General features: G+C 40.3%; 3 protein-coding genes across 3 annotated transcripts; 1 reads left to right on the top strand and 2 right to left on the bottom strand.

Annotated features, from left to right (window-relative positions):
• Window positions 1-1,229: 1,229 nt before the first annotated feature.
• Window positions 1,230-3,121, bottom strand: si:ch211-161h7.8 (thiosulfate:glutathione sulfurtransferase). The gene is made up of 4 exons (XM_018673842.2): window positions 2,887-3,121; window positions 2,240-2,362; window positions 1,985-2,147; window positions 1,230-1,611 (listed from the first exon to the last, which is right to left on the bottom strand). The coding sequence occupies exons 1-4, from the start codon at window positions 3,065-3,067 to the stop codon at window positions 1,557-1,559; spliced, it is 522 nt and encodes a 173-aa protein (XP_018529358.1). The 5' UTR covers window positions 3,068-3,121; the 3' UTR covers window positions 1,230-1,556.
• A 4,754-nt stretch (window positions 3,122-7,875) lies between these two features.
• Window positions 7,876-11,363, bottom strand: LOC108881603 (proline-rich protein 36-like). Its single transcript, XM_018673655.2, has 4 exons — window positions 11,124-11,363; window positions 10,081-10,374; window positions 9,332-9,628; window positions 7,876-8,883 (listed from the first exon to the last, which is right to left on the bottom strand). Exons 2-4 carry the CDS (start codon window positions 10,372-10,374, stop codon window positions 7,876-7,878), a joined length of 1,599 nt encoding a protein of 532 aa, XP_018529171.1. The 5' UTR covers window positions 11,124-11,363.
• A 1,679-nt stretch (window positions 11,364-13,042) lies between these two features.
• LOC108881730 (cystatin-B) lies at window positions 13,043-14,101 on the top strand. Its single transcript, XM_018673841.1, has 3 exons — window positions 13,043-13,220; window positions 13,331-13,432; window positions 13,797-14,101. Exons 1-3 carry the CDS (start codon window positions 13,149-13,151, stop codon window positions 13,923-13,925), a joined length of 303 nt encoding a protein of 100 aa, XP_018529357.1. The 5' UTR covers window positions 13,043-13,148; the 3' UTR covers window positions 13,926-14,101.
• Window positions 14,102-14,141: the final 40 nt, after the last annotated feature.

Genomic DNA, 14,141 nt, shown 5'->3' on the forward strand with positions numbered 1-14,141 from the left:
CCAAACTCTTCTTTCACGGTCACCGAGAGGATCGACTCTGATGTATAAACCCACAGTGGGCCTTCACATCCCTCTCACTCCCTCCATACAGAGATCATAACCAGAGCAGTGATTCCTTCAGCCACCCACACACACATCTGCTGTACCGCTGATGTTTTGCAAATAGCCCTGATGAGAGGGGAAAGGATGGAAAGGTGGAGGGTGAAGTGGGGTCTGCTTTCCCTCTAAATGAGTGATGTGCGGACCTTGTGCAAATTGAGGTCTTGAAAGCTGGTCACAGAGCTGTTTCTCACACGATGTATAACTGTCTAGACTAATACCAGTGTGAAGGTCAGGCCTGAGAGGGCATCGCTACAATAATGATAGAGGGCAGTGGTGGTGGAAAAACGGAAATAATCATTTTCAACGTTGGTTGAAATTTTGCTGCCATCTACTGGTCCAGAGAACAAACTGCTTATATCTCACTGATTGTAAGAAAGATTTGGGTATGTAAGATATGTATGAGTATGTTCACTGTGGAAAAGTAACAAAATAAAACTCAAAAGTAACAAAATAAAACTCAAACCAGTCTGAAACAAAATGCTGTTCAATTTTAGCATTTTTTTAGCTGTGTTTCATTGGCAGAGTCATTGTAAAGTTAAACTTTGACATCTGTCAGTGTAAATATCACTTCCTGTTAGTGTAAAACAGCTAAGTATGCTAATTTCTTGTCCACCTAATGTAAAAATAGCATCAAAGATTAATATATAGTATACAAGATAATAATAACTTTTTCTACTAAAAAATGCTTGATTTTGAGTGAGCTGTTGATGGCCACCACTTTCCCATGATGCATTTCACAAAGGAAAGGAAGTTGTGAAGTTTACTTACAGACTTGTTTTGATCAACATGTACTGACACATATTTTAACATTTCCTGTTACCATTAGCATAAAAGGGTTAGAAGTTCTTTCTTTTCATAAATAATGTTTTGGACGTATTCCTGCAAACGAATCTCAAGGGTGTAGTGTTGGGAGTAATTCATGAGATATTTGTACTTGCTAAATATTTCTCAGGTTATGGATGTTCTGGACACTGGCTCAGTGACAGTGTCCCCTTCAAAAGATGATGGACAACTGGGACTAAAGGTGGTGCATGACATGGAAAAAAAACACCTATAAACTGAATATAAACAAAGAATATTGCAATGCAAGAGAAAATGCAAGTCTACAATGACATAGGAAGATATGATAGGTTTTATATATAATTTAATCAACATCAAACATGTTCACATTAATCAATTATATTAGCAGGGTCAAATCAGTTAAAAAACATACAGTAAGTGCAATCTTCTAAGTGATATTTCCTCATAAAGTAACAGCTGATATTAATAAAATCTGTAACTCATAAAGCAACAGCACATGTGGATTTAAACTGTAACTTATAAACAGTCAATGATCTAAAATTGTAACTGAACATTGTTCGACAGTAACTTTAATGTGTCATCTTTTCTGTAGGTTTGATTTGTTTGTATTTTAATGAAGACGCGGGACTGTAAAGTGCATAATGGGCCCAGATTCATTTTCCCTCTTTCTCTGCCCACTCAATGTACCCTCCTTTATAATGTCGTGCCCTGAGAGAAAGAAAGAGACAGAGAATAGCTTAGTCTCTTATCACTGTTGTTTGAATTTCCAACAAAAAGGTCAACCAGCGTTCAGCAAACTGAGGCAGCATCTGAGGACATTGTACTGTAGTTGCAGCACCAGGACAGATTAATATTTAAATAGACACATAAAATCTGCCATTCTCATTGGTGGGTGTCTCCACTACAGCCCGCTATGTGTTTAAGCAGGGTCCACATAACTTAACATGATTGAAATCTAATTTAACAGCAGAGTCAGTCTTTATTTGCTCTTTAAGTACAAACCCTGATGAATGTAATAGTAGCAGGATATTGTATGTTTCATGTTTTGTATGTGTAAACAAGTGCATTCGCTGTTATTTACCTGCTGAATCCCAGCTTGTGGGCAATGTCCAGGGCTGTGGCGCTCCTTTTGCCGCTTCTGCAATGAAACACGATGTTGTCGTTGTCTTTCTCAGGAGCCTCCACTTGAAATTTCTGCTCAAAGATCTCTGGGGGCAGCTTCAGAGACTCCTCCAGGGTGTCCACTGATATTCACACATACACACAAAGAATATAAAAGTTAAAAACCACAGAAAACCACCCTTTTCCCCCACTTTGTCCACATGTTATCTCTTACATGGGATGTTGACAGCTTGTGGGATTTGTCCAGCCTGGTATTCATCAGGATTTCTCACATCAAACAGCTGGATGTCACGGTTGGACAACATGGTCTTCAGCTGCGAGTAGGTCACCACTGAGGCTGAGATGGAAACAAAGCATCACACACACTTTAGTGTAACATCAAAATTCACCTTATGCCTCATTAATGCGATAACATAAACTCACCATCCATTGATCTGATAACAACCTGTTACCTGTACCTTCTGCTTCTGGTAAATGCTGTGAGGATAACAGAGCTTTCCCTAAACACAGCTGGGCTGCTGACTGACACACCATTGTTTTCCATTTGAAACAAAAATGCCAGAGTCAACCAAACTCAACAACATGAAAAACAATGGATGCACAGCCCGGAGGCCATTCAGTGTGGCGCAGATACACAGCCAAGCTTTTATTGTGGCATAAACCACTACAGTAGTTAGGCTGTAAAACCCTGTTTACATCAGTAAGCACTTAATTGCACTATAGACGACAATAATGGGAATATTACGATACCTAGAGGATTAAAAATTCACCACTAAGCGACACAGTCGTAGGCCAACATTAGTTAGTATTGGGTAATTAAGGTGGTTCCTGTTGGACGCAGACCAGGAAATATATTTTTACCATTGTCAGACGCTTCTCCGCCTTTAGGACTCGCGGTTGTAAAACTCCGTAAAACTGAACCAAAGGTCGGACAAGACCTGCGGTTAACTTCCGCGACGGCATGGCAGAAACCCCGCGACAGCACAAAGGACAGCATAGTGCAGACAAGTGCAGAGTTCAAACCCCTGTAAGGTGGTAACATAGCTCAGCAGCGTTGACAGTGTACACTTTCACTGGAGTCTTTTCTTCTTCTTCTCCTTCAGGAGTGTCCCAGGACTAAACGGTGCGTTTGGCGCCACCTTCAGGTTGGAAAAGTTACAGCTCTCAAGAAACGGAAGGCAAGTCAAACAGATCATATCTTGCTGTTGACAAGTCTAATGGCTCCTGGAATAAAAAGTAGGAATAAAACATTGTCAGTACTCTCTGACCTGCTCTTTTCCTATCATTTAAATATATAGTTTCATCTTCACTCCAGCTGTTTAGGCCCTACTTTTCCATAACTACCTCAAACACCTATCCATTATGCTGATTTTAGAGTCAATACAATCACAATTTCTGCATGTTTTCTAATCTGGGATGAAAAATTAAGTAAATTATTCTTCCAGACTGCAGTCAGAATGACCAGAATTTCAATAAGCTGATAAGACTTGAAAGACTAATTTTCAGTGTTAATGTATTCTGGTTTTCTGAACACTCATCAGAATGCTTTCTTCCTGAGCAGCAAACACCTCCATCATGTTGCCAACCTGTTCCATGCACAATTAAGGACAATTAAAGTCAGGATAATCAAACTTCAGACATTGTTTCTCCACTAAATACCAACTGGGATTGGAATACAGCAGCAAACTTGAACAAAACAGCCCCCCAAACCCCCAGCTTGTGTAGTTTTGTCTTTGCAAATCTTCCTAGGGAGTTTCTTAGCGAACAAAATGCACACACTTTTGAATGATTGAAGTCTTTCCAGCCAGAGATGCTGCTCAGTTCCCATCTACAAATATCACTTTTTTGCCTTTACATCTTAACAAACTGTCTGTAATATCACAGATGATATGTCAACCTCCTCACAAATGTAGCGTTAGCTGTAGTCTCTCTTTGTGCAGTTTCCCTCCATTTTCACCCAGGGAGTGTGACTTCCAAGGTTTTAACATGACTTTGTTTTTGGTATAAGTCTTAACACATGTACTTCCTGATTTTCCGTTACTTGTCTCAGTCTAGACTCTTTTCCTTTGACCTATTTTGAATCAATAATAAGAAGATAATTGTTTTTCTCCATCGCTGAACAATCTGTCATGTGTGAGTTTCCTCCTTTTGTCACCATCATTACACACTTTCATCTCTTTGGCAGCCTCCCAGTCTCCAGAACTGTACTGGTCAGTGAAAACAGCTCTCTCATCACCCCCTACCACCCCCAGATGGAAGAATATTGCATATAGCTTAACTCAACGCTCCCTGGGGAGAGCTCAGCCCCCATCTCATGGCATAATTCAGCCATTGTGAGGGAATATATTTGGTGCAGCCTCATTATCACTGCTGAACTCTGTCTTACTCAGCGCTCATTAAAATGTCTCTTCAGTGACCCTCGAGATTTCCATCCGCATATTACTGTGGCAACAACCTGCACAAGTTTTCACACACATCTCAGCTTTATTTAATCTAAATACTTCCTCCTCTCAAAACTGTCAGTGTTGATGTATCATGTCCCTGTGACACGTCTGTGGAGATTCTCAGTCACCCACGTCATGGTTATCCAAGGTTATCCAGAGATGAAATGTCTCCAAATCCAGTTTCCCTTGATTCAACTCTTCTTGGATCCCTGCCACACTGTGACTAATTGCTGAAACTCATCTGTCTTTGGTGTCTGGTTCCATGAAAACCATTTATGTTTCCAAGAGATTTTTGTAACGTACAGTCTGAGCTGACTGTGCTGTGCTGCAGGTCAGTGATTTCAAACCCTAGGTCATCACAAAATACAATAAATCTAATGAGTTTTGAGACTTTTTAGCCTGTAAAAAGGGTTTGAATGATAGATCGAGCTGATGAGGGGTCATGACTGGTCGGCTGGACTGCTATTTTATTCCAGTCAAATTTAGTAAAAATTTATTATTCTGAATCCAGAGAATAAGAAGCAAATCTCTCTTGCTGCACATCATGCCAGGGACTGGTATTAGTAGGAACCAATTCAGTTGTAAAACTAGGTCAGGTGGCCAAATTTAGAACTGGAAGTACTTTATTGTATTTTACACTGATAAATCTATTATTCCAAATAGATGAAAGTCTGGATTAGGATTGTCTGTCGTGGCTGAGTTTCGTACTGAGCCTGGATTTATTGTAATTGTCCACCAGATGTCTTCATTGGCTACAGAATTAGCTTCCTTCTATGTCTCCACCTTGCAGTGGTCAAAGTAGGAAGTCCTCCTTAATTTATGTACCTGTGTCTTTGAATTTGATTATGTGATTTTATGTATGATTTGTCCACCCCAGTGAAGCTACAGGGCTCATATTCAAAACAGGAAAACTAGATTACATTATTACCCAGATACATTAAAACGATTTTATTTAGTATTGTATAATTTAACTCTTTGAGGAATTATTTAACTGGAGCTGAAGTTTGGAAATGGGTGCTCTGTACTAAATATAATAATATAACACTATGTTAGTACAATATCTTCTGATTTTCCAGCATATAACTTCAATTGCAAAAGTAAAAACCTATGGTAAAACATAAACCACAGAAACCAAACTGAGACATTTCTTTTTGTTGTCACTTTGTATTTCAGACACTTGTTTTTGAACAGTTTGAACATGAGAAAAATCTTTGTAGAAACATGTTTCACTTGTAGTTTGTGAAGTGGCAGGTCAGAGTTTTCTTGGCCGAAAAGGAAAACACAAGAAGAGAACTTTTCAGACCACTCTCAAGTTATTACAGGGAAGTTAAGCTGCTTTCAGAGACGTTAGCTTCCTACCTTTTATATGTGAGTGTTCACTCTTCGTAATGTCCTCCACCTCCTCTCCTCTGTCATTATCTCACTAAACAAACAACAGAAGACAAACAGGTTGTAGTTAAAAACTTCAAATAATGAACTTCATAAAAACTGATAATAACATTAGATATATGGATGTTTACCTTTTACGTGAGAGGGTTTACACTTTATAATGCCCTCCACCTCCTCTCCTCTCCTCCACTCTGATTTTCCTCTTTTTTTTCCTTTTCTCGTCTCCTCACTCTCTTCCTCAATCGCGTGTCCTCCTCTCCTCTTTCTAAAAAATGCAGACGGGGGGTTAGTTCAATTTCAATTCAGTGAATAAATGTGAACAGATGGATTCTTCCTGTGTATCATGTAGACAGTATGACATAAACAGATGTTTTTCTTTTTGATGGCGACGGTTCACTTTTCATATTGCCCTCCACCTCCTCTCCTCTCTCTAGAAGAAAAAAGACAAAAAACTAAAATTTAGAAATCAGGTAAACAGTATAATAATTCATCACTGCACGGAATCTGATAACAAGAAGAAATATTTACCTTTTACATGAGAGGTTTTACGTGACATGTTGCCCTCCCACCTCCTCTCCTCTCCTCCCCTCTCGTCTTTTTTCCTCATTTCTTCATGTCTCTTCCCTCATTTTTTCTCCTCTCTGCAGAAATAAATGACAGACAAAAGGGATTAATAGTTAAGAACGTCAAATGATGAATTAAATGAACTTAGAATCTGGTAATAACAGTAGATGGATATTTACCTTTTAGATGAGAGGGTTTACATGTCATGTTGCCCTCCACCTCCTCTCCTTTCCTCCACTCTGATTTTTCTCCTCTCTTTTCTCATCTCCTCAGCCTGTCTTCTCCTCTTCTCTTTAAAAAAACCCTTTCCTCCCCTCTGCAAAAATAAAAGACAGACAAAAGGGATTAACAGTTAAAAACTTCAAATAAGGAACTTCATAAAATCTGGTAATAACACTAGATAAATGGATATTCACCTTTTATATGAGAGGGTTTTCATGTCATCTTGCCCTCCACCTCCCCTCCTCTCCTCTCCTCTCCCCTCCTCTCCTCTCTCGTCATCTCTCTAAAAGAAAAACAGAAGACAAGCAGATTGAGCTAAAAACTTTAGAAATCAGATAAACAGTGATAAAATTCATAACTGCATGAAATCTGATAATAACATGAAATATTTACCTTTTATATGAGAGGGTTTTCATGTCATGTTGCCCTCCACCTCCCCTCCTCTCCTCTCCTCTCTCGTCATCTCTCTAAAAAAAACAGAAGACAAGCAGATTGAGCTAAAAACTTTAGAAATCAGATAAACAGTGATAAAATTCATAACTGCATGAAATCTGATAATAACATGAAATATTTACCTTTTATATGAGAGGGTTTTCATGTCATGTTGCCCTCCACCTCCCCTCCTCTCCTCCTCTCTCGTCATCTCTCTAAAAAAAACAGAAGACAAGCAGATTGAGCTAAAAACTTCAGAAATCAGATAAACAGTAATAAAATTTATAACTGCATGAAATCTGATAAAAACATGAAATACTTACCTTCTACTTCTGAAGGACTCCTCCTCCTCTCCTACCTGTTGTACATCTTACCTTTTCCTTCCTCTTCTCTTCTCCTCCCTTCTCTTCCTAAATTATTTCTTCCCTATTGTAATAATTTCTTCTCTAACAACTACACATGCTACCTACATGCTAACTTTCTATAGCTGACCCCTGCAATGAGGCCCTTGTCACTGCAGACTCCTGTCGGTCTAGGGTGGGCGTCGACAGACATGTGAACCTCCTTGACATGGTGTCGCCATCCTTTTCTTTCTCTGTCACAGAGGAGCTTCACTGGGAGGTCGAAACACGTTGGAGGTTCACGCTATCCCTCCCAGATCACACTCGCTCTGTGCAGACACCCTGCCTGAGTCATGGTGCAGCAACAAGAACACCATTCTAACGCTGCATGGCCCCTCAGTCAACTCAATTCAAACAAATTCAAAGTAAATCACAGAAGTTCAAAAAGTTTAAGGAAATTAAAATGTATAATAATAACGACGTAACCCCTCTGACTTACCTGGAGACTTACCTTCAGCCTCAATGGTCCTCTTGCACCCCATGGAGTCATATGGCTCCCTCCTCTCCATTGAGGACCGGACATCCCTCACCCACTGCGGTTCAGGCTGGTTCCCGAACAACCCAGGTGGACTGGTTGGCTCAGGTGGTCCAGGGGGGCGCACCTCAAAACGCTGACTGGGTGGCTTAGGTGGTCCAGGGGGGCGCACCTTGGAAGGCTCAGGGGCCAACTTGGGCTTGTCCGGAGACGAGCACCTAGACCAAGAGCACAAAAAATCAGAGCACAGAGAGAATGAGATACAGCTGATGGGTGGCTCAGGTTGGTGTGGAGACGAGGTGCTAGAGGAGGAGGAGACAGGAGAGAGGAAAGGGCGGAGAAAAGGCGAGGGGAGAGAAGAGAGAGAAGAGCCAGAGAGGGAGGTAGAGGCATCTGCTGGGGGTGCTTCCGCAGGCTCAGGGGGCGGCTCAGGTTTGTCTGGAGACAAGCACCTAGACCAGGAGCGCAAAAAATCAGAGCACAGAGAGAAGGAAATACAGCTGATGGGTGGCTCAGGTTGGTCTGGAGACGAGGAGCTAGAAGAGGAGGAGGAGAGAGGAGAGAGGAGAGGGAGGAGAAAAGGCGAGGGGAGAGAAGAGAGAGAAGAGCCAGAGGGGGAAGCAGAGGCATCTGCTGGGGGTGCTTCCGTAGGCTCAGGGGGCGGCTGAGGGTCCCTCCTCAGGATGAGCTTAAGAGGATGGTCTGATACCTCAACACAAGTCCAGAATGAAGAGAGAGCAGAGGATGAGGAGCTAGGAGAGGAGAGAGAAAAGGGAGAGGAGCCAGAGGAGGAGGCAGGAGGGGAGAGAGAGGTGAGAGGTGGAGCGCTGCAGGAGGGTGCTGCCGCCGGGACCTTATGGAGGACCACCTGAGGGATGATGGAGCGGCTGCGGACAGGAACAAGAAGCGCTGTCCAGGTGTCCTGCTGCATCTGAAGGTAGAAACATATACAACCTTTAGAAGTCTGCTCACATCACATAAACATACCATCAACTGTTACCACAGTAACTTTCACTGAAATACAAGTACCACAATACAATAAAACTATAAAAATAATTTGCATGCATTAAATTATACTTAACACAAAATAATTGATTACTTTCTCTTTCAATAATCAGTTGATTGCTTGGTGTATATAATGTTACGATGAAAAAACTAGCAAATATTCACATCTGAGAAGCTGGTACAAATGAATTTCTTTGGCACTTATGACTAAAAAACATTTAGATAATAAATTAAAGATCAAAGTTGGTGTCAATTAATTTTCTGACAATCTACTAATTGACTAATAACCTTAGCTCTATACAACTGTTTGGTTTCTGGGTGGTTAGGGAAATTAAATTCTATTAACTTAAAATACCATGTATGTATGTTCTTACCGTGATCTGGCCACGAGCTGTTGAGCGCGCTTCCACAGGCTCAGGGGGCGGCTGGGGGTCCCTCCTTGGGATCTTCTGGGGAGGAGGTCCTGATGCCTCAACAGGCCAGAATGAGCAGCCTGGTAAGGAGAGAGAAAAGGGAGAGGAGCCAGAGGAGGAGGCAGGAGGGGAGAGAGAGGTGAGAGGTGGAGCGCTGCAGGAGGGTGCTGCCGCCGGGACCTTATGGAGGACCACCTGAGGGATGATGGAGCGGCTGCGGACAGGAACAAGAAGCGCTGTCCAGGTGTCCTGCTGCATCTGAAGATGGAAACATATACAACCTTTAGAAGTCTGCTCACATCACATAAACATACCATCAAGCTGTTACCACAGTAACTTTCACACATCACTGAAATACAAGTACCACAATACAATAAAACTATAAAAATAATTTGCATGCATTAAATTATACTTAACACAAAATAATTGATTACTTTCTCTTTCAATAATCAGTTGATAGCTCGGTGTATATAATGTTAGGATGAAAAAACTAGCAAATATTCACATCTGAGAAGCTGGTACAAATGAATTTCTTTGGCACTTATGACTAAAAAACATTTAGATAATAAATTAAAGATCAAAGTTGGTGCCAATTAATTATCTGACAATCTACTAATTGACTAATAACCTTAGCTCTATACAACTGGTTTCTGGGTGGTTGGGGAAATTAAATTCTATTAACTTAAAATACCATGTATGTATGTTCTTACCGTGATCTGGCCACGAGCTGTTGAGCGCGCTTCCACAGGCTCAGGGGGCGGCTGGGGGTCCCTCCTTGGGATCTTCTGGGGAGGAGGTCCTGATGCCTCAACAGGCCAGAATGAGCAGCCTGGTAAGGAGAGAGAAAAGGGAGAAGAGCCAGAGGAGGAGGCAGGAGGGGAGAGAGAGGTGAGAGGTGGAGTGCTCTGGGAGGCTGCCGCCGGGACCCTGTGGAGGACCACCTGAGGGATGATGGAGCGGCTGGGGACAGGAACAAGAAGCGCTGTCCAGGTGTCCTGCTGCATCTGAAGATGGAAACATACACAACAAAGGTACCTAAATGCAGTATAACTATAAAATAAAATGTACCATAAAAATAAATAACATGCATTAAGTCATACTAACACAAAGTACATTATCTTTATCTTTTTTTAAATAATCCATTGATTGCTCAGTGTATTTAATGTCAGAAATTAATAAAACAAACAACGAAAAAACAAGCAAATATTGATTTTTGAGAAGCTGTTATAAGTGATTTTTTGCGTATAAAAATATTGAGATAATTAATCAATTATCAGAATTGCTGCCAATTAACTTTCTGGCAATCCACTAATCGATTAATCAATTATTAAATAAATGTAAGCGGTTATATAGTCGGCACATATCACAGTTCACAATCTGACATAAAACTGAATAATATCTGTGTGCCGTTCTGTGTAAAATACATCAAAAATATTTTAACATTAAAAGCTATTGTCACTACATGTATTACTTATGGTGTGAGCGAGAAGCTATACAAACGTTATTTTTATTCATAGGCTACATCTCAGCATGCTAACAGTTCAAGGTGATTGAAGGAGACCGTAAAACAAACAGAAGTTAGCATTTGGTTTCTTTGGGCAAACTTAAATCAAGACAGTCAAAGTCAGTCCCATTTGGCTAATTTACACTGGTAGTTGAAAAATATTTCCAATATTCGCAGTCAATGTTGGACTCAAAGGCAAAATGCATTGAAAACAACATGGTTTTATAATTTGAAAAAAAAAAATCTCACTTTTTCCAAGTAAAAATCCTCTTTGGTGACAGTAGCTGTCAGGTAGATGCTCGGGTGCGATGAGAAGTCCTTGTTGAAGTCTTTTTCCTCAATGTAATTGTTCTTTTTCCAAAGAAATCCAGTGCAAATAGAAAGCCAACAGTTTTCTGATCATCTGGAGTTTGTTTGTGTTTAAAAGATTCTGAACGATGAATCTTTTAAACACAGGTTCTGAACGATGCACCTTAAAATACCCATGGTAACAATGGAACCTTCAGGTCTGCAGCAGCACGCGCGTTCTGACAGAACATCTCACCCTGAGAGGTTTCATCCAATCAACATGGCGACGCCCGGAGAGAAAAACACAGTTCAAGCTCACATTTAACTATAAAGATATTATTATAAACAATGTCTTGGATTATAAACAATGTCAAAATAAAGAGACACAGATGTGCTCACGTCGACATTTTTATCAGGTCTCGATAATTGCTATAAATAACAATTTCAATAAAGAATAACTGATGCTTTTTATAATAATTGTTTTATAAATAATTGTTTATATGCAGTGTCTTCAACAAATAAAACTACCTTCATTTAACCCTTGTAATACACTTAAATCACTTCTTCGTGGTCATGTAATTAATGTTATTAAATTGTGAGTATGTGGATGAAATACTCAAATCATTTACTTATGTAAACCCTGCAGTATTACAGTAGTACTCCATAACACTGTGTTGTTGTACACAACTGGCTGTAAAATGACCTCAGGTAAATTACTATTTCTTCAGGAGAAAGTAGTTCCAATAAAAACTGTCGACAGTAATCTAAATCAATATCAGTGATCACTATAATCAGTATTACAATAATCTAAACACTGTGAGTCATGTTCTCTGAATGCTGGTCACTAGCCAAACATTTTGCTTTTAAAACTGTGTTAATAGTGTTTTGCTTTGTTTTATTTTTACATAACAGAGAATAAGTTTCTTCAGTGAAAAAGTCTAATAAATGAATATATCAAGTGTGAGGCCATGCAAGGCCTCCCTGTCCTATTTATTATTAGTGTTCTGGGATTCCAATTTGAACGATTTTGCTTTTAGAAAGTCAAGTCTCTGTGATTGAGGTCTGACTCAAGTCCAAGTCTCACACCTACAGCTCTGACAGAGTATCTGAAATGATGTTTCTACAGACAAAAATTCATACTGCTGCCACCTCCCTTGTATCTGACAGGTAACTCCAACACTAAGATAAAGTATCATTTCACTCAGGTAAACTACCAGTATTTCAAACTAACATCACATTACTAAATGTTTATTCACCACCTTTGTGTTTGTGAGATTAATTTATTTTCACTTCAGACACTTGCAAGTTAATCTTACATACATACATTCACTCCATACCAGATTGTAGGAGCAGATAAAACAACTACAAGTGTTTTTCCATTTTTAGCACCAGAATATGACGAAAAGCGGAACGCTTTCTTCATTTCCGCGCACACGGACATTTAAGAACGTAACACAAGACAGGGATGACTTCCGACGCAGTTTGTCAACAGTGACGGTATGACTAACGGGTTATATCTCTATCGTACAGTCTATAGTTTTAGAAGTCAACAGGAGAAATAAGTTTGGAGATGGTGGGAGGAGAGTTTTGTGACTCCTCTGCCCGAACTTTTCACTTCCCAGCAGTCAGTTGAAAACACTGCTCAGCTGTCACATCCCAACACAGCCACGCCTCGGACTAACACACATTGTCTATAAATGGGGGCGGACAAAGAGGAATATTGAAGTATATTTCAGCATTTCCCTCTCAGTTACTTTAAAATGATTAACACTAAACATTTTAACAAGTAATCCCTACACCAGACTCATTTTGTTGTTTTAATCGGCTTGTGGTGTCATTAAAAAAAAACACAGCCTGTACTTCTATGCTGATGGTACGCTCCAGAGCATCATATGATCCAGTGAGTCAACTTGAACGCTCCCTAGACACGGACGGGCCCAGTTTTGTCAATTTTCTAGCTAGAATCAGCAACAAAAAACTGTCACAATGCCGACGATGTGTGGAGGTCTCACCGAGCCAGCTGACGCCGACGAGAAAGTTCAGGGCATTGCAGACAGTGTAAGTAGAAAAAGGGAAATTAATACACTTTTTGGTTCCCTCATGACTATTCGCAGACCTTTAACAACAGTGCCTGTGTTTCATTTTGATGTCATTTCATTGTTCCTCAGATGAAGCCCCATGCAGAGGAAAAAGCAGGGAAGAAGTATGATGTTTTCACAGCCAAGAGCTACAGATCGCAGCTTGTGCAAGGAACCAACTACTTCATTAAGGTGATTGTTATTTACAAGTCAGTGAATCATCTTTAAGACAGACTCATGACTGGAAACAGTTTTTACTCTCTAGATCAAGTGAGATTTAAAGCACCTATAATCAGCGTTTTACTCTATATAAACAGTAGATGTCATAACTTGTGTGTGAACAGAGTCCCTCACAGTGATGAACCCACAGGGAATTATCATCACACTCCAGAGACAGTCAGTGAGGAGATGGTGAACATAGTGGAACATTTAGCACTTGAGGATCCAGATGTTTTTCTCAGGAGTTGGTGGAGAACAAAGCAGAGCTAAAAGGAGAGTGATTATTGGTCTCAGGTTCATCAGTTTGACACAAACACTTACTTTTGCTTCCTTTCAGGTCCATGTGGGCGGAGATGAACATATTCACCTCCGTGTTTGGAAGAAACTCCCGTGTTATGGAGGAGAGCTTGAGCTGACTGCTGTGCAGCACGAGAAGAGTCACCACGACCCCATCGAGTACTTCTAATGAGATCACAAACCAAGCCAAGCATCTCATCAGTGCCTACAGGCTGCACTCTCATTTTACTCACTTAGATTACACATTGTCACCCATTCCTAACATGTAATAACATACTGTATACATAATGTAGATCAAAATGGAACTGTTTTGTACAAGGTGAATAAAAAAGATAATTGAATTAACCAGATTTGTTGTGATTTTCTTAAAAGTGTTGCTGTTCTT

This window comes from Lates calcarifer, linkage group LG24 (assembly GCF_001640805.2).
Source record: "Lates calcarifer isolate ASB-BC8 linkage group LG24, TLL_Latcal_v3, whole genome shotgun sequence".
In the NCBI taxonomy this organism is placed as follows: domain Eukaryota; kingdom Metazoa; phylum Chordata; class Actinopteri; family Centropomidae; genus Lates; species Lates calcarifer.

Coding starts and splice junctions, on each gene's coding strand:
- si:ch211-161h7.8 (XM_018673842.2), bottom strand. CDS start 3,067: ATGTTACCACCTTACAGGGGTTTGAACTCTGCACTTGTCTGCACTATG. Junction 2,148..2,239: donor ACAAGCTGTCAACATCCCAT/GTAAGAGATAAC, acceptor TGTGAATATCAG/TGGACACCCTGGAGGAGTCT. Junction 1,612..1,984: donor CACAAGCTGGGATTCAGCAG/GTAAATAACAGC, acceptor TCTTTCTCTCAG/GGCACGACATTATAAAGGAG.
- LOC108881603 (XM_018673655.2), bottom strand. CDS start 10,374: ATGCAGCAGGACACCTGGACAGCGCTTCTTGTTCCTGTCCCCAGCCGC. Junction 9,629..10,080: donor CAGCTCGTGGCCAGATCACG/GTAAGAACATAC, acceptor TTCCATCTTCAG/ATGCAGCAGGACACCTGGAC. Junction 8,884..9,331: donor CAGCTCGTGGCCAGATCACG/GTAAGAACATAC, acceptor TTCTACCTTCAG/ATGCAGCAGGACACCTGGAC.
- LOC108881730 (XM_018673841.1), top strand. CDS start 13,149: ATGCCGACGATGTGTGGAGGTCTCACCGAGCCAGCTGACGCCGACGAG. Junction 13,221..13,330: donor TTCAGGGCATTGCAGACAGT/GTAAGTAGAAAA, acceptor ATTGTTCCTCAG/ATGAAGCCCCATGCAGAGGA. Junction 13,433..13,796: donor GAACCAACTACTTCATTAAG/GTGATTGTTATT, acceptor GCTTCCTTTCAG/GTCCATGTGGGCGGAGATGA.